Source organism: Pseudonaja textilis, chromosome Z (assembly GCF_049901715.1).
Source record: "Pseudonaja textilis isolate UNSWEBS1 chromosome Z, rPseTex1.2, whole genome shotgun sequence".
Lineage (NCBI taxonomy): Eukaryota > Metazoa > Chordata > Lepidosauria > Squamata > Elapidae > Pseudonaja > Pseudonaja textilis.
Genome location: NC_142008.1, coordinates 43,035,387 through 43,055,770, shown reverse-complemented (window position 1 = coordinate 43,055,770; position 20,384 = coordinate 43,035,387). Strand labels below are relative to the sequence as shown.

Below are 20,384 nucleotides of genomic sequence, written 5' to 3'. Positions count from 1 at the left end.
GACCGGGTAGTAATACCAGAGACACTACAGAAAGTTTTAGACTTGCTACATGACGGGCACCCTGGTATTGTGCGCATGAAAGCCCTGGCCAGGAGCTACGCTTGGTGGCCAGGCATGGACAAGCAAATTGAAACCTGGGTCACCGCTTGTAACAGATGCCAAGAGACTCGCTTGGCTCCCCCTAAGGCTCCACCATTAGAATGGGAAACACCCAGAGGCCCTTGGTCGTGCATCCATATTGACTTCGCAGGGCCAACCAAGGGGCACACCTTCTTAATCACTGTTGACGCTTATTCAAATTGGCTCGAGGTGAGCACAATGAAGACAACCACCACAGAAGCTGTCATCAAGAAATTAAATAGACTTTTCGCAATGCATGGTCTGCCAGATGTTATCGTTTCTGACAATGGGCCACAATTTACCGCCTTAGCTTTTGAACAATACTTGGCAGACCGTGGCATCCGACACGCATTGACATCGCCAGCTCACCCAGCGGCAAAGGGTAGAGCTGAACGCATGGTTCAATTTACAAAAAAAAACTCTGCACAAAATGGAACATGGCAACATCCACGAGAAGATCACCAGGATGCTTCTTCTACAACATATCACATCAAATACCACCAACAACAAGAGCCCAGCAGAGCTATTAATGGGCAGAAGACTCAGGTCACCTCTAGACCGCCTGCACCCTGCTTACACTCCAGAAAAACCCCTTGGTTCCAGCAGCAAGCACCGCGCCTTCAAGGTAGGAGACACTGTATTTGCCAAAAACTTTACAGAGGACCCACTTTGGATCCCTGCAAAAATCACTCAAGTCACAGGCCCCCGCTCCTACCGGCTCGGGAGGTCATGGAAACGTCATATCGACCAGCTAAGATCCAGGCTGGCCGCTTCCCCCCTCATAGATTCTAACCAAGAAATCAGAGGGTGGGGGGAAACCTCAAATTCAGAAAATGAATGAACATCTGTACAAGTAGAACACCCCCCACAGGCATTAAACAAAAACCAACAATACTTACCAGCCAGAAGGGAGTCGTGGCAGGCGGGCACTACGCCTGGAAGCAGCAGCTAGACAAGCTCCACCAGCCCAGAGAGCCCAGGCGGAAGCAGCAGAGCAAATGACTCAATCGACCCGGAATCACCAGGCGGGAGTCGCCGCCAGAGAACCGGCTCACCCTTCCAGGCAGTTCCATCTTGCAGCTTGAGAGCGACGCAGAGCCCGTCCGAACCCGATGGTGAACAGAGACACTGTGAACTGTGCAAATCTAGTAGGCAGGTACGAAGACCCGCCTACTTGCGTGATTACGTTACCCTGCCCCTTGGATGGAACCAAGAGGGGAGGGGTGTTCCATACTAGCAGGCTTGTAGGCCTGCATTCCTATTGGTCTGGAAAAGCCGGGCCGTGATTGGACAGAACTAAGCGTTCTGATTGGTTCTTATTTGGCTGCCGCGATTGGGTAAAACCAAGCGCGGCAAGCTCAAATGCATGTCATAGGCTGCCTAGCCGCAGCCAGCTCTATAAAAGGAGCTGCCTCGGCTGGGAGTCTTGTCTCAGTATCTGGTTTCCTAATAAAGAGCTGTTGTCACTATTTCGAGTCTCGTCTCTCCTTGGGACCCACCGCCCAGACATAACAGTTTCTTTTTGCGTGAAGATGGATGCAAAGAATGAGTTAAGCAGTTCTGCTTTCTCTCTGTTGCCTGTTACTTCCTTGCCATCTTCTCTCTTTAGTGGACTGTCTGTTTCCTTGATTTTTTTCTTGTTATTTATATGTTGGAAGAAATTTTTTTTCTTATCTTTGACTTCTGTTGCAAGTTTTTGTTCATTCTGAGCCTTTGCTATCCTGACTTCATCTTTGCAGATTCTGACTATCTGCTGATATTCTGCCTTAGTTGTATGTCCTTTCCATTTTTTTGTACTTGTTCTTTTTTTTCTTTCCATTTGCCAGAGAGATCTTTATGCAGCCATGTTGGTTTCTTCTTGGATTTCTTCTTTTTCTTTCTCAGTGGTATTGTGTTGGTCTGGGCTTCCATGATCATACTTTTTAGAGTTTCCCAAGATTCTTGAGTTGTTTTCCCCTTTAGGATTTTCATTCATGGAATCTTTCCCAAGTTCTGAGTTTATTGAAATCAGCTCTTTTAAAATCCAAAACTCTAGTGTCATTATGTTCTGTTGCTTGTGTTTGTGTTATGTTGAATTCTAGTATGACATGGTCACTCTCACCCAAGGTTCCTGCAATTTCAACTCCCTCTATCACTTCTTCTCTGTTTGTAAGAATTAAGTCCAGTATGGCTGTCCCTCTAATTTCACCCTCTACCTTTTGGACAACAAAGTTTTCAGCTAGGTTGGTTAGGAACTTATTTGATTTCTCACTTGGTGCAGAATTAGTTTTCCAATTGATATCAGGATAATTGTGTTTCCTGCATATGTTTGTTAGTTGTTAGTTGTTAGTTTGTTAGTTGTTCTGTCGCCAGTAAAGAGACTCGCAGACTGGTGTTGAATTCAGCTCTTTAGTAATAACAGTAACTGCAGTTGAACCGCAACAGCCCTTTTTATAGAGGCTACTCCAGGGCTCGCAACCAATGACATTTAGTTAAACTTCCCGCCGCTATTGGTGGCCAATCAGGTACTAACGTTACTAACCAATCGTATTGTTGCTTCTGTTAACCAATAGGAACATTGCCCTAGAAGTCTCTATTTAAATACACTACACCCCTCCCCTCTTGGTTCGTTCCAACGTAACATAGTCGCACAGGTAGGTGGGGCTCTTGTGAGTCCTTGTTGACCTGCGCAGTTCAGTCCCTGTGTTGGTCTCCGCCGATTTGGACAGGCTGGCTGTCCGTTCCTCTCTTCCCTCTGGAATCTCCTGGAAGGGTGCCTCGACCGTGCCACTTCGGTCGTGTCTTGGGTTTGTTGGTCTTACTCTGCAGTCTGGTCTTGCTGGGTGGGCAGCGTGGTCTTCTCGCTGTGTGTGTGGGCAGGTCAAGTTGGCCTGGCTGCTTCTCCCCTGAGGCTCCTTCAACTCCTCTTGTTTCTCGAAGTCTTCTAAAGGTAAGTGATTTTTATTTTCTTTATTAATTTGTTCCCCCCCCCGCTGGATTTTTCATTATTGTCTGGGGGTGTTTGGAAAAATGTTTGTTCTGCGTTTCTGGGAACGTCGGTGTCTCGTTCAATGTGTCGGGAATGTAGCTGGTTGATGTGTCATTTCCACGATCTGCCATTGGTGATTTCTAAACAGTAGGAATGAGGGCTAGTGATTTGAGTAATCGTTGCTGGTAACCACAATGGTTCTCCGGTAAGATTTTTTGTGTAGACTAAATCACCTGGTAAGAAAGAGCGGTACTTACTGGACGAGTCTGGTGGCTTTTCTGGGTTGTAGGTAGGGTGCAGTCTAACCAAGTAAGATCGCAATTTTCTTCCCATCAAAAGTTCAGCTGGGCTCTTGTTTGTAGTTGTGGATGGTGAGCATGGTGTTGAGTTTTTCTTGCATATCACTTCCATCAAGCCTTTCCAGTACTTCTTTCGTAAAACGAACCATGCGTTCCTCTCTACCGTTCACTGCCGGATGAGCTGGCACTGTCAAAGCATGTCGTATTCCATGTTCCGCAAGAAACTGTTCAAAAGCCAAAGCTGTAAACTGTGGCCCATTGTCCGATACTACTACATCTGGCAGACCGTGGGTGGCGAAAAGTTTTTTTAGTTGTTTGGTGATGGCTTCTGTGGTTGTTGAACTCATGATGATGACTTCCAACCAGTTTGAATAGGCATCCACGATGATTAGGTAAGTATAACCATTGGTGGGGCCGGCGAAATCCATATGGATTCTTGACCAGGAGCCTCGGGGTGTCTCCCAGTCGAGGACTGGTGCTGAGGGGTGGGTGGGTCTGGAAGATTGGCATTTGTTACATGTTTTAACCCAGGCTTCAATGTCTTTATCTATTCCTGGCCACCAAACGTAGCTTCTGGCCAGGGACTTCATTTTTACTATGCCGGGGTGTCCTTCATGTAGCATGGTTAGCACCTTTTCTTGTAACTTTTTTGGAACCACCACCCTGTCTCCCCACAAAATGCACCCTTTTTCCAGCGATAATTCAGTTTGCTGGTTTTTAAATGGTTTAAAAGTCTCAGTTTTCATGTTTTCCAGCCAACCCCGTCTCACCCAGTTCAATATCTGGATCATCAGTGCATCTTTAGCCATTTCCCTGGCGATGTCTGATGCGGTGATTGGCCAATTTGGCATCGTTTCAATCTGTAGTGTCTGTGTAGTGGGAGCTGGATCGTTGTCGTGCCCTGGTAGTGGTGCGCGGCTTAAGGCATCTGCGTGGGGTATGGCTTTCCCCGGGCGGTAAATGAGTTTGTAACTGTAAGCTGCTAGAAATTCTGACCATCTAGTCATTCTTGGGGACAGAATATTGGGGGTTGCCCTGTCTCCAGCTAGGATTCCCAATAATGGTTTGTGGTCAGTAATCAAAGAAAATGTCCTACCGTATAAGTATTCGTGGAAATGTTTCACTCCCGAGATGCCTGCCAAAGCTTCCCTGTCTAGTTGGCTGTAGTTTCTTTCGGTTTGGATAACGTCTTGGAATAAAAGGCAATTGGTACTTCTCTGCTGTCTGGTAGTGTGTGGCTGAGAATTGCACCTATTCCGAAAGGTGAAGCGTCGCAGGTGACAGTTAGAGGTAGCATGTTATTGTATTGAATCAATACTGATTTTGATGTGACAAGATCCTTAATTTTTTTGAATGCTGTTTCTTCTTGGTGGCCCCATTTCCAGTTGGCTTTTTTATCGAGAAGTCTATGCAGTGATTCTGCTACTGTTGCCTTCTGTGGCAGAAAGACATGATAAAAATTAATGAGACCCCAAAAAGCCTGTAAATCTGTTTTGTTTTTGGGTCTGGGAGCTTCCTTAATCGCTTGTAATTTTTGTGTGTGTGGGGGGTGGATTCCTGCTTCATCAATAAGGTATCCCAGGAACTCAACCTGGTTTGTGGCAAGTTGGCATTTTTCTTTTTTGACCTTGAGTCCTGCTTCTCTAAATTTTGCCAGAACTGCCCTTAAACGGTCTTTTAGTTGTTTTTTGTTTTCAGCAGATATTAATACATCATCGAAATAGGGCACCACCCCTTTTAGACCTTGTAGAAGATGTTCCATTAGGCTCTGGAAAACGCCAGGGGCTACGCTTATGCTGAATTGTAGTCTATTGCATTTAAATGCTCCTCTGTGCATAATGATGGTTTGTGCCTCAGCTGTTTCAGGATCAATGGGTAATTGTTGATATGCCTGCGCGAGGTCGAGTTTTGCAAAAATTCTGCCTCTTCCCAATGAATGCAACAGGTGTTGGACTACTGGAATGGGGTATGCGCTCTGTTGCAATGCGTGGTTCAGGGTGGCCTTATAGTCACCACAGATACACACGGACCCATCAGATTTTATAGGGGTCCTATGGTACTTGCCTAAGGTCCTGTCAAACACGTCATGGAATTCTTCCATCAGGTCTTTTTCCCAGTCAGTCATGGTGGTGTTGTTTATTCCTGTCACCTTGATCCCGAGAGGTTCGAACCATTCTAAACCGAGCAGGCTGGGCCGATCTCTGTCAATGATGGCTAATGGCAGGATCTTGGTGTGCCTTTTAAAACTTACTTTGAATTGTCCTAGCCCTACTACCGGTATTTTGTTACCCTGGTAGTCCTTGATGATTAATCTTTGCTTCTCAAGTTCTCTGCGTTTTATATCGGGAATTAAGCTTTTTATTGTGTTCCATGACACCATTGATAAATACGAACTGGAGTCTACTTCCATCTTGCACGGCTCGCCTTCAATCAGGATGTTGATTCTAACCTTCTTAGTGTTTGTTGTTCTGGCCATCCCAATTGTGATAGTTTGGTATGTTTCTTCCTTTTCATCTTTCCGTTGACTTTTTCCATCACGGTTCCAACGGCTTCTGGTTGTCCTTTCTTTGTTTCGGGGGTACTGCCCTGTCCCCTTGAATTATAGCTCTTTTTGTTATGGCATAACCTTGTGATGTGTTCCCATTTCTCACAATTCCGGCAGGTAGCATCCAGGAATCGACACTCAGATCTCTGGTGGTTTCTGCTGCAACCCGCACACTGGAACTCGGATCTTCTGCTTTGTCTCTTTCTCTGGTTCCTTTCTGAGTAGAGTCTGTTCACTTCCTCATCTTCCTCATCTGAATCGATTGATGATTCGATGCCCTCATGGTGAGAGGACGTGGCAGCGTGCTTTTGGGTTCCCTCTGTCTTCTTCTCTTTGTTCATGCTCGGGCTGCTCGCCATATCATCTGCTTCATTTCTGCTGCAGATTTCTTTGTGGCTTCAGCGGCAGTTGCTTCAGCAATGGCTTCGTTGATGGTGATGTTTGGTCAGTTTAGTAGTTTGCTCTGTAAAGTTGCATCTCTTAGTCCAAGGACTATGCGATCCCTCATGGCTTCGTCCATGTTGAGGAATTCGCATGCCCCCCCAATGTCTCTTAATGCTGCTATGAAGTCTCCAATGCTCTCACCTTCTAGTTGGTCGTGCTTGTAAAACTCGTGTCTTGTAATTAGGTTGGATACGGCCGGTGCGTAATGGTTCCTCAACATCCGATTCAGGTCTGGCCATGTCATCTGTTTAACATCATTTGGCCTTGCTAATGCTTTGGCCATTTTAAAAACAGTCGGACCTCAATGCATTAGGAATACGGCTCTCTTCCTTTGGTTGGTTGATTCCTTGCAGCTCGTTTCTTTCTAAAAACATCAGGAATCTGTCAATGTACAACTCCCAGTCTTCTTCGGCTGGGTTGAACGGTGCGGGTGGCGAATTGTTGCCGGCCATCTAGTTGGTCCTTTGGCTGTTGTTGCCATGTGCTTACGGTCTTTGTCTCTTTAATCCCATCCTTGTCGCCAGTGTTCTGTCGCCAGTAAAGAGACTTGCAGACCGGAGTTGAATTCAGCTCTTTAATAACAACAAGTAACTTCAACTGCAGTCGAACCGCAGCAGCCCTTTTTATAGCGGCTGCTCCATGGCTCGCAACCAATGACATTTAGTTAAACTTCCCACTGCTACTGGCAGCCAATCAGGTACTAACGTTACTAACCAATCGTATTGTTGCTTCTGTTAACCAATAGGAACATTGCCCTAGAAGTCTCTATTTAAATACACTACAGCTGGCAAAAAGAACATCTATATTTTCTGCTTGATTGGGTGGCTTATAATATACAGCTATGGCCAAGTCATTCTTTTTTTCTTTTATGTTGACCTATATACATTCTAGGAGGTTTTCATCTTTGGTTTCATGCATTTCTGTAGCAATATAGTGGTCCTTTACATACAGTGCAACTCCACCTCCTCTTTTATGGGATCTGTTTTTTTTTAAATAGTTTGTATCCTTCTACCAGTATGTTCCAGTCATGGGTTTCATCCCACCAAGTTTCTGTTATTCCAGCTATATCATATTTACCTTCATGTATTCATAGTTCGAGTTCACCCTGTTTGTTCCCCAGACTTTGTGCATTTGTATATAGGCACTTGAGATCTTTATGTCAGACACTGCGTTTACTGTGTCTACATAACTGTGTTGTGCCTGCCTGCCCCTACTTTCTTGCCACCTGTTTGATTAGTGCACATGGTATGGCACTCACTATTAAATGCTTGGTTTGGGTTGGCATCAAGGTTGATAATCTTACCTGCACAAACATCTATTTTGCATGCACTGGTATCTTTATTAGTTTTAGGTTGCTGGGGACAGAAATGTTCTGAATCCATTAATTCTCTGTCCCCGCTGTTCAGTTTAAATGTTTATCCAGGAAATCTGTGAATTTAATGCCAAGTAACTCAGTCCCCTTCTTTGATGGATGCAAACCATCTCTTTTGCACAGTTTTTCATTGGACCAGCTGCAGACATCATGACTAATAAAACCAAAGGCTTCCCTTTTACACCACTCCTTTAGCCACACATTAAACTCTGCTACATGCTGCCCTTTCCCTTTTTGTTCCTTATATACTGCTAGAACCTCTGAAAAGATAAGCCTACAGCCCATATTACTAAGTTCATATCCCAAGTTCTGGAAGTCTTTCTGAATAGAAAGTACATCCTTCTGGGATAGATAATTTGTACCAAGATCTATAATAGCATCAACATCACAGTCCTTGCTGGCATTCTTGACTATCTTAAGAATACTCTTCTTGTCTCTGCTGGCAGTAGCACCTGGTAGACACCTGACCTCTTTCAAAACCTCAGTATCCTTTCCTAAATTTACATCGCTTACAATTGAGTCCCCAACCAGAAGGTGGCTTCTCTTTTTGAATGCCTTGCTCTTCTTGTGTGACTGGTGCGTAATACCTGATTCACACTTTCTCCTTTCCAAAGTAAATTCTTCTTCTAGGACCATGATTGTTCTGTATTAACATACTCCAAATACTGACTTCTGATTGGTCCACACGTACAACATTATGATTGGTCAACTAAACGGCAGTGATTAGTTCGCTAGGAATCAACCGCAATTGGCTGAGCCGATTGCGGGAGATTCAAGGACCTGTCATTGGCCGGAGAGCCGCAAGCAATCCCTATATGAAGGGCTGCCGCAGCTCCAATTACCCAACCCACCCCTGACCGCACCAGACATTGTCAAAGAGACTGATAAAGACAAGCGACTGGCGCGGGTTTTGAATTGGCTGGAGAAAGGGTGGCCGGAAACCGACGGTGGCGAGCAATTTAAAACCTTCCGAAACCGGCAGACCGAACTATTCACACAGAAGGGCTGCATACTATGGGGGGACAGGTTTGTGGTTCCTGAAACATTACAAAAAAGAGTGTTGGCCATGCTGCATGAGGGGCACCCAGGCATAGTCAAGATGAAAGCCCTGGCCAGGAGTTGTGGGTGGCCAGGGATGGACAAGCAGATTGAAACTTGCGTGGCATCATGCAGAAAATGCCAGGAATCCAGACCAAACCCTCCCTCCGCACCGAATGGGGGACCCCCAGAGGCCCGTGGTCTAGGGTCCATATAAATTTTGCTGGACCCACAAAAGGACACACGTTCCTAATAACGGTCGACGCTTACTCAAACTGGCTGGAGGTTAGCGTCATGAAATCCACCACCATGGAGGCCATTATCAAGGAACTAACCAAACTGTTTACCACCCATGGACTACCAGATGTACTAGTGTCAGACAATGGGCCACAATTTACCGCACTGTCATTCGAGAAATTCCTGGCCGAACGGGGCATACGGCATGCATTGACAGCGCCCGCTCATCCGGCGGTGAATGGGCGGGCAGAACACATGGTTCATTATACAAAAAACACAATAGAAAAAATTGAAACCAGGGACATACATGACAAAATAAATAAAATGCTACTGATACAACACATAACACCCAGCACAACGACGAATAAGAGCCCAGCAGAGTTACTGATGGGCAGAAAATTACGATCCCAACTAGACAGACTGCACCCCACATACAACCCCGAGAAACTACCAGACTCGTCTAGCAGATACTGAATATTTAACCCAGGAGACACAGTCTATGCAAAAAACTTCATATGGGACCAGCTCTGGGTACCAGCAAAAATAACCCAGGTAATGGGCCCCCGGTCATACCAGCTACAAACAGATGACGGAAGAAGCTGGAAACAACACATTGACCAACTAAGGTCGAGAACAACCACCGACAACACGGCCAGCACACAAACACCACAAACAGACATTAATAAAAAAAACCAGAGGGGGGGAAAACCCCAAACAGTAATCAAAGAGAAGAAGAAAATACCGAAACACAACCCAAACACCCCCAACCAAAAATAAACCAACAATACTCACCGGCAGACAACGTCAGTAGAAGGGAACCCTTGGCGGACAAACAACATGAAGCCTCGCCTGGAAGGAGCAGCCAAGCCAGCTCAACCAGCCCGGAAAGACCAGGTGGGAACAGCGGAGCCGACAACTTGACCGACCCAGGTAGACTGGGTGGGAGTTGCAGCGATAGGCCTGACTCACCCTTCCAGGCGGTTCCATCGATGAGGACGAGAGCAAAAAGGAATCCGTCCGAACCGGCCGAAGACCAAACAACAACTGAGCTGCGCAGGTCAAGTAGGCAAGTACGGAGCCCCGCCTATTTACGGGACTACATTCTGTAGGACTGAACCAAGAGGGGAGGGGTGTTCTGTATTAACATACTCCAAATACTGACTTCTGATTGGTCTACACGTACAACATTATGATTGGTCAACTAAACGGCAGTGATTGGTTCGCTAGGAATCAACCGCGATTGGCCGAGCCAATTGCGGGAGATTCAAGGACCTGTCATTCGCCGGTGAGCCGCAAGCAATCCCTATATGAAGGGCTGCCACGGCTCCAAGATCTCGTACAGATCTATACATGAAATAAAGAGCTTGAAGTACACTGGTCTCGCGTCTCTTTCATACCCGATCTAACAATGATCCCCGACTTACTTGAGTTATCATTATCACAACTACCTTTACCTGTCATTTTAGTGTCCCTATTAAGTTCAGCAAGGGTACTGTATCTGTTATGCAGGGACACAGCAAAAGCTTTGTGTTTATGGTCCACAGCTCTCACCCTGCCAGATCCCACGGTTGCCCATATTGCCCTTTTCTTGTAGAATCTTTGTGGTAGTGGGAGCTGGTAGCATGGCAGCTCAATAGATGGCTGGTTTGGGCACCTAATTTCTGCAGTTTCATATAGGTGTTAAAAAAGAGTGGAGAATACTGAAGTCTGTGGATACCCCAAGAAGTGAATTGAACCTCTCATTCCCTATAAATATTGATCAGGACTGGCCATGGAGAAAAGAGCCAAATCAGCAGAAGACTGGACCACCCAACCCCAAGCCCCACAGCTCGTCAAAAAGGATTACATGGTCGAGGATATTCAAGGTTGTTTGAGTATCAAGAAAAGCAAAGGCAGATTCATTATCCCTATTCCACTCTTGCCAGAGCAATAAGTGCAACCAATGCTATTTCTACTCCACAACTGAGCCTGAAGCCAGTTCTTACAAATACTTTGAATGCACTCTACTCAGATTATCTTCATTTTTGCCAACCTCAATATACTATTAATGAGGATCAACAAAATATTATTCTTCTCAATAGACCTGCTTAGGACCAGAAATCCAGAGATATGATGAAGCAGGACTTCCTGAAAATGAAGAAAATATTGGAGATACAATTCAAAGCTGCCTTAGACTGCTGCAGAGTGCATAGATGGAAAGGGCTGTAATTTCTGCCTCCTACTTAGAGTGTACCTATTTAGAGGCCTGAAGGAGCATATTAGTTATATTTATCTGAGTATCTCTATTCTTACTGGAAAGCCTGAAATGTTGCATGATTACAGGGCCTACTTAACTGTTCCAGAAAATCAGTGAGGCTACAGTATGTCTCTAATAACATCTGCAGGTGCTTATGCAAAACTATAATTTTGCAATCTTTACAGTGCAGTTTTTCAATTTTAATGTTAAAAAGCTCATCTTTACCTATGTCCCAGGTCAGTGGTTTTTTTTCCATTTCCTTCTTTCCAATGACATACCAAATGCAAGCCATCCAGTGAGCCAGCAATGCAAACATAGACATCAGCAATGTTAGAACAATTGTACTGTGCTGGGAATAACGATCCAATTTCTGCAGTAGACGTAAAAGGCGCAGTAAGCGTACAGTCTTGAGAAGGTGAACTATCGATACCTAAACATACAAGAAAGTGAGATCATGTTATAGATGCATTTTCCAACAGAATAAAAGTGGCCCACTTATTTTCATCTAGGCATGTATTATAATTTAGGATGAACATCAACTATACTTATAATATTGTCTTTTTATAACATGTATCCTTTCTATTTGCTTCTTTTAAACAGTACCAAAATCAAGGGGAAATATAAATATTATTGCATTTAAAAAAAAACAAGAAAAAATGGGTCAATATAGTAATTGAAAAAAGAGTGAGAAATTGCTACTGATGACATGCCATCTTATAATTTGTTACTGACAGTCCTTATTCCTTGTCTAGTTGCTGGAAAACAATTCTGATTCCAATTGTTCTTGCTCTGTTATTCTGAATACATACTGAAGCTAGATCCTTCTTCTTTGGAGACTTTCAGTCTCGAAAAGTGCTGGTAAGTGACAGCTTAGTGCATATAGAGCTGCATGACATTATTTTTTCACCTGATTGGTGACTTTCTTTAAGACAATGTTATTCATGGATCATGGTTCACTATTCAGTTTTCCTCAATTTAGTGGAAAAATGTTGATGATTTTTTTCAAATAGTGGTCATAGGGATGTCTATGAGGAACATTCCCCACCAATTAATATAATAATGCAAAAATGTCAGGGGTTGTGGGATGTAGGTTGCCTACCTTCTTTTTCAAATTCTGAAACAGCCTTTCTGCTATTTCAATAGACAGGTTATATTATATTATAATCTTAAAGATACAATAGAAAAGAAAGAGAAGAACTCTAGAGATAGGATTGGACTCTGTATACTTCAGTGAAGTTAATTTAGTTTTCATTTTGTTCCGCAGAGGACCAAACTAAAATTACCAACTTATAAAAATAATTATGGCAATTTTGTAAATGACTGTAATAAATCAAGTTTAATCTCTTTTTATGAATTCCCAAAGCCTTTTCTTTGTTTTCATTGTTCTATCTCTTCTGTAAGATCTGAAACACATTTAGAAGCACATTTTCACAACCATATATTTGACAAGAAGATATGAAGAATCAGCATTTGTCTCTTGTGCCTGACTGGATTTGATATGCTCACAAATATAAGACCTGCTGAACTTCATTTTCTGGTTCATCAAGTTTGATCAGTTAGGTTAATCTTTTCAAGTAAAAATGACGTAAGACAAAAGCAACTAATAGCCATGCAGTTCAGCCATCATAACATAGTCTACAGGCAAGAACCTATTTCATTAATTACAGGATTTTTAATTTATGCAGAGGAACATGAACAAAGGATTAAATAAAAGAATAAATTAGGTAACATTGCACAGTTTGTTACATGGATCTTGTAAGACCACAGATCAGAAATCAAATTTTGATATAGAGATGGAATAGGGCTTTGTAGATAGGTATGTTTTGTAACAACAAAGGCCACTTATAACATGGGTATATTATCATTCAATGATAATATTATCATATTATCAATTATTATCATTCAAATACTATAACTATGCATTTACAATCAATGTTGTAATATAAATATGTAATGAGTGATTTTGTGTGATAATGTCACTGTATGCTTATTGTTCTTTCTTTTCATGTCATTATGGTTTGGATGCTGATTTTTGCGTATGGAAGATTTATTTCATGGGATACATTTGGCCTTCAGTGCAATATTAATTGTCCAAAATGTACTTCAGTAGTCTACTATAATGTAAATTAATTCTAGTACAGTAGACCTTGCTTACTGACAGCCTCATTCAACAACCATTTAAAATTATAATAATGCTGAAAAAATAAATTTATGACTAGTGTCTGCATTTATGACTTTCACAGTGTTGCTCAGTTATTTGATTGACATTATATTTAGCACACATTGACCTATGTCTGACCTGCTTTTTTCCCCTTCTCACAGAATGGAAAAATCGGAGGCAGACATTCCAAGAAGAGTAAGCAAGCTCACAATGGGGAATACATATTAAAATTGCAGTGGAACTGGCAATCCTGAATACTACACAAACAGCCTTCAGTCTGCTTCCCTCCCCCTTCTTGCAGAATGGACAAGTTACTTAAACCGGCAGGAGTAGAGAGGAACTAAAAAATCAAAACAACAACAATAAGAATCAAACAAACAAGCAATCTCCTTACACAATCTTTCTTATGTCCAACCCATTTTTTTTCTTTCACAGAGTGGAGAGATTGGAAAAGAAGGGATTACAAGAGAGTAAGAAGGCACACAGTGTGGAATAAACTGGTTGTTTGCATCATGCATTCACTGTTGCCAGCCCTGAATGTTGTTTCTGATATGTATTCCCCATTGTGTTCTTGCTAATACTCTTGGAATTCCATCCTATGAATGTAACTACAAACATTCATTCCCTTCTTGCTAATTATCCCAGTAACCAGGGGTGGAATTCTACCTGGTCAGGCCAGTTCTATACAACCAGTTGTTACAATTCTGCACAGTTCGGAGAACCGGCAAATTGCGCCACTGGCTGGCCCCTCCCCTCCCTGCCCACTCACTCCTTACCTGGCATGCACACCATCCAACTTGCCTGAGTTGTGCCTTCGCCTAATTTTTGGTAAGTTGCTATTTTTCCTCTCTCCCCGTCACCATCAGCTATTCCGACTATCAGCTGTGCTGGGAGATTTAGATTAGCTAGAAAGCAGAAAAATGTTGGATTTCTTGCTTTCTAGCTAATCTAAAAGCAGAGCGGAACCTTCCTTAGGACTGAAGCTTCTATTTTTCAGTGCAGACTCAGGTAGCAAATTGCAGAAAGATATATCTCTGAGTGTGATTCTGTGAGCAGCTCAATCTGCCTGCCTGCTTTGCCTGATTTTGGGTAAAAGTTGCTCTTTTTTAATAAAAAAATCAATATTTACATAAATATTTACAATATTTACATACAAGCCATGCCCAGCCAGTCACATGACCACCAAGCCACACCCACAAATTAGGCCACACCCACTGAACTGGTTGTTAAGAAATTTGAATCCCACCCCTGCCAGTAACCAATTTAGCATTCCAAAGGTTGAGGGAGCAGTTGTGATGCAAATAAAAGCAGAAATTATTAAACTGATTAATTCCATCAGTTTTGAGATGGCTACCTTAGTGCCAGATAAGCATTCCTATGGGTGGGAGAGTGGAATAAAGAAAGTACAATCTCATGATTTTCCACTTAGTGACTGCCTTGCACTGGCAAAAAGAGAACTGCCAGTTACAATTGTGGGTAAATAAACTAGGACTTCCTGTTATTAGAACTTGGGTGTATTTTATCTCAGTAACTCTGAATTCTAATAAATCAAAGCAAGCAGTGTAGTTTTAAGGATAGGAAAATGAAAAATGACATCACAGCTGAAACTAAAAAACCAGATTGGGGATAAGCATCAAAGTGTATAACTGAGTATCTTTCAGGATTATAGAAAATTCTGGTCTGATTTAATTTCTATTAATGGGTAAATTACAAACTAAATTATTTTAACCTAACATGTTGTAATCTGATTCTTTAAAAAAGATCAGATTAGGTTTAGGCTTTTAAAAGTAATTTTCATGGGACTTAATCTAATTTTATTTTCTTTAGAATAAATCAGTTTCCTATTTCAAAGACAAAAAAAATTCTGAATAAAACTGTTGTATTTCCACCTCTTTTGGAATCAACTTAGTGCCACGATTTCCTTTTTTTTTTCCTGCTACTTATTGTTATACCTTCTCTTTCCTTTTTAGGGTGAACATGAACACAGCATGAATCACGTCTTGAATTTGATGAATAGGAAACTGATTTAGAGTGAGGGAGATGTTTTCTAGATGAGCAAGATAGGTAATCTTCTCCAATCAAGGTTTGCATTGCAAATAATGTCTCATACCTTTATATCAGCAAAATCAAATAGAACTACATTCTGACCTCAGAAAGGGCAAAAAACAAAACAAAAAAACCCTCTTCGGGTATTAGCAGAGTCAGTACATTCTACAAAGGCAACTGTTTGATTCCATTCCTAACATAGATTGAACATAGATTGGAAGGTGAGGATTCTTTTCATTTCTGATATAACTATTAGAGATATGTACCTCCCCTTCAATTTAATTTTCTCTCAGGAGTTACTAAACTTTTTGTCATGGAATCCTTTAGTGTACTATACACTTAGTGTGAGACACAGCTTGGGGTAGTGGTTAAGGTTAAATTAAAAACCAGGAGTGTGATTTCTAGCCCTACCTTAGGCACAAAACTAGCTGGGTGATTTTGGGCCAGTCACTCCCTCTGGAAAACCGTGCCAAGAAAATCACAGGGATTGTCCAGGCAATTTACAAGAACCAGATATGATTAAGTAGAAAATAAAAATCTTTATGTACATACTTACCCTAAAATCCTAACTCCAAAATGAACACAAATTAACAATGAAAACAATGCAATGAATAGCATAGCATAGCATAGCATGGAATAAAAACTTAGTTGTCACTTTAAATGTATATTAATCAACATACATTTATTTATTTTCAAATACTTTATTCAATTTTCAAAATTTAAGAAACATAAAATAAAACTTTATACATCATTACATCAACATCAAGACATCTTTTACATTTCCTTATCATCTTTCTATATATACACCTTACTATTCCATTACCATTGCATATTCCTTTCATTACTGATATAAATATGAATATAGATATTTACATAATTTCTTATTCTTTACCTAATTGCCATTTTGATTTCTTTTTATTTTTAAACCATTCATACCAGGTGCCCCAGACACTATAATATATCAAATCTTCTTTATCTCTTAATTTCATTGTTAGCCTGTCCATCTCTGCACAGTTTAAGATTTTTTTTAATAACAACACCCTCTATGGTACATTTTCCTGCTTCCAAAATTGTGTGTAAGAGATCCTGGCAGTTGTTAAGATATGTAACATAATATATTTGTCTTTTTTATTATATTTTCCCATTATTAGGCCTAATAAAAATAGTTCTGGTTTGGGTTCAACTTTCTATTTTATTATTTCTTTTAGCCACAATCGAATTATGTTTCAATACTTCTTGACCTCTGGACAGGTCCACCACATGTGAAAATAAGTACCTTTTTCCTTCTTATACTTCCAACTATTTGAGTTTAGGTTAAACATTTTGCTAGTCTAGCAGGGGGGAAGTACTACCTATAAAACATTTTATATAGGTTCTCCCTTTACGCTGTAAACATAGTTAATTTATAATTTAGTCCCCACATTTTTTCCCAATGTTCCAAATCTATATTGTGGCCAACATTTTTCACCCATACCACCATTGTCTCTTTTACTACCTCCTCTTTCATCTTAAATTCTAATAAATATTATATATTTTTGAAATCATTTTTTTCTGTTCCTTGTATAATTACATCTAACTGGTGTTTTCCCATATGAAATCCATATTGCTCTTTGTCTTTTTTATATCTCATCTGAATTTGTATATATGGCCACCAGTCTATTTCTATATTTTGTTGCTGTAGTTCTTGTATTGTTTTCAACCTTCCTTGTTCATCTAATAAGTCTTCATCATTTTAGTCAGATCCATTGCATTGGGATTGATTTGTGCTTCCATAGCTGACAGCCAGCATGGTACTTTATTATAGTAATTCTTTTTGATTTTGTTCCATATCTGAATTAATGAGTCTGTGATCAGGTGTCTTTGAAAATATGAATGTTGCTTGTTTTTCCTTTCCCATAGAAAGCTATTCCACGCTTTTTGTAAGTCGTGGCCTTCTATCAATAATATTCTTTTGTTTTCTGAATTAATCCATTTCTTAAGCCATACCACAGCTGCTGCCTGGTAATCCATTTCCCAGTCAGGGAGTCCAAAGCCACCCCTTTCTCTTTCTCTATAATAATTTCATTTTTATCCTGGCTTTTTTTTTTGCCCAAATAAATTTAGTTACTGTTTTATCTAATTCTCTGGAAAAAAAAATTGTCCAATTTTTCCAGTATGGTTTGAAAGAGTTATAGTATTTTTAGTAGTGTGGACATTTTAATTGCTGTAATTTTCCCCATTAGTGATAACTGTAATTTCTCCCATATTTCCAGTTCTTTTTTAATTTGTATCATTAACGTATATAATTATCCTTTTTAACTGATGAGCATCTTGGTGTTACCAAATGACTAAGTATTTTATTTTTTTAACACTTTGCATTCCCAATTTTTCTTCCAATTCTTTTTTGTTGTTGTTGTTCATCTTTTAGATACTTGGTCAATATCTTTGTTTTGTTTTTATTTATTTAAGTTCTGCAATACTTCCAAATTCTTCTATTTCTTTTATTAATTCTACTCTGGTGTCTTCCTGATCCTCCAAGAAAAATACTATATCATCAGCAAAGGAATGTACTTTATAATGCTCCTTTCTAATTAAGGCCCCTTTAGTCTTACTACCTTGTTAATCTTAAATGTTTCTGTCCTATCACATTTAACATTACACTAGCTGCCTGAATCAAATAAATTGCCAAGATTGTTTTGATAAATTTGTCATTGAAATCCATACTTTTCAATTTCTGTATAATGAACAGCCAACTGACATTATTGAATGTTTTGCACATAGAGAAAGACCATTGCCATCTGCTTTCCAGGGTGTGCCTCGTAGTACTCTAGTATGTTTATTACCATTCTAGTGTTAGTATTAATCTGCCTATTTGGCAGAAATCCATTTTGATCACTGTGTATAATTTGGTTCAATTTTTTTTTAGTCTTTCTGCCATTATAAACATAAATATCTTATAATTAATGTCCAGTAGGGACATGGCCTTATAATTTTGGGTTAGTTGGTGGTCTGTATCTTCTTTTGGGATTAACATTATATATGTCTCATCCCATGATTTTGGTAGCTTCTCTGTCATCAATGCCACATTATATTGTTCTAATAGTTGGGTTCTAATTTTTCTTGAAGTTTCTTTTACAGCTCCCCTGGGAGACCATCTGGTCCTGGCATCTTGTTATTTTTCTGCTTCTGAATCACCTCTTATAGTTCTTTTTTGTGTTATCTCTCTGTTCATCACTTCTTTGCTTTCTTCCGGGATTGTAACTAGCCCTTTCTTCTTTAAATATTGTTGGATATTTTTCTCTGATGTCTATATAGTTGTCTATATAGTTCTTGTCTATATAGTTCTTCAAAGAAGTATATTTTTTTAATCTGGATTTCTTTCCCTCCATATATCTTTTAATACTAATTCATTTGTCATTTGATAGAATATTTTTGGTAGAGTTTTCCTTTTTAAAAAATCTATACTATTACTCTCATAGTCTTTTCCTGGGTCCACTATTGCATTAAAGTCACCTACCAAACATATATTCTCATATTCCAATTCTACAATTTACTCTAATGTTTATGTATATGTGTTTCCTGAAGGAGTATAATGTCTACATTTTGTTTCTGTAATTTGCTTAGTATTTTTTCCTCTTAGTTGGTGAGTTTAAACCATTATTGATATAAATTAATTTAATTTCTTTGTCCATCCTACTTTGTGTTTGTTATTTATTGATGCCTGTTTGCTCTTGTTTCTCTTTGATGCCTTGTCCTTTAGCCTTCTCTTTTCGGCTTCTTCCTGTTCTCTTTTCTCTTGTTCTATTTCTCTTTTCTCCAACTGTTCTTCCTGGCTCCTACTCTCCACTTCTTCTTTGCTGGTTTGGTCTTCTTCTGATACCACATAAAGATCAAAGAATTCCCTCACCTTTTCTATACTATCTATTTTGAACTTTTTATCTTGCCACAATATTAACATTCCTTCTGGGGTGAACCATCTAAACAGAATGTTGTGTTTGTTCAATTCTGTGACCAGGAATCTATAGTTTTTCCTATGTTCCCTTGTTCTTCTTGGGATTTGATTTAGGGTTACAATTTCTGTCCCCTTGAAAATGAATGGTTCATCTCTCGTGACTTTGTATCTCATCTCTTAATAATTTCTTTGAAAATCTTATATGGACCTCTTGTGGTAATTTAAACGTCTTGTGTCACTAAAATTGGGAAGAAAATGACATCTAACCCAGCATCAACAATAGCGTCTCCAGCAGGACAATGCTCATTTGAGAGCATGCTGAGCATTGAGAAGACCAGTCAAGCACCAAACATGCAACCAATGCAAGCAGCATTTGTAACAATACAAGAAATGATGATGAGAACCCAAGAAACAATAACAAGAAACCATGAAGATTTTAAAAGTTCTATTGTTGTGACATCTTGGGTTTTGTGCTGTAATCTCCTGGGTTGTAATGACCTGGGTCATGGGCTGTGTGATGACCTTCTGAGTTCTGTTATTGTTCTGTTTTTAAACCAAAACCCGGAATGTCGCATCACAGCCACCCTTTCAGGATATCACATCACGGAACTCAGAGGTTACACCACAAAACCTCAGGATGTTACAACACAGCCAACGACCCAGGAGATTACAGGTCATTACAACCCAAGAGGCTGACAGATACACAGCCAATATCTCAGCCACACATGTTCTTATGAAAATGCCAGCCAAACCTCAACTCCATCAACCAATCAAGAAATGACAACACAGCCAACCTCCCTACCAGTATTTATAGAGAGATGGCAGCTCAGATCACGCTTTGCTCGCACAAGCACGAAGCCGAAAGCACTAGCCTGAAGATGGCGAGTAGGACCTCATCGAAACATCGCCAAGATACTCTCAATCTTACACGGGAAAAGACCCAAACACATCAAGACCCGTGTGTGTGTGTGTGTGTGTGTATGTGTA

At 40.5% G+C, this 20,384-nt stretch overlaps 1 protein-coding gene across 3 annotated transcripts in view; it reads right to left on the bottom strand.

The window, feature by feature from the left end:
• The window catches only part of KCNH8 (potassium voltage-gated channel subfamily H member 8), a 255,309-nt gene that overhangs the window by 69,025 nt on the left and 165,900 nt on the right, over positions 1-20,384 (bottom strand). For all 3 annotated transcript variants that reach the window (XM_026708251.2, XM_087918078.1, XM_087918079.1), the window contains one exon: positions 11,485-11,689. In XM_026708251.2, the coding sequence (XP_026564036.1) occupies positions 11,485-11,689 (205 nt within the window). The remainder of the gene's footprint in view (positions 1-11,484; positions 11,690-20,384) is intronic.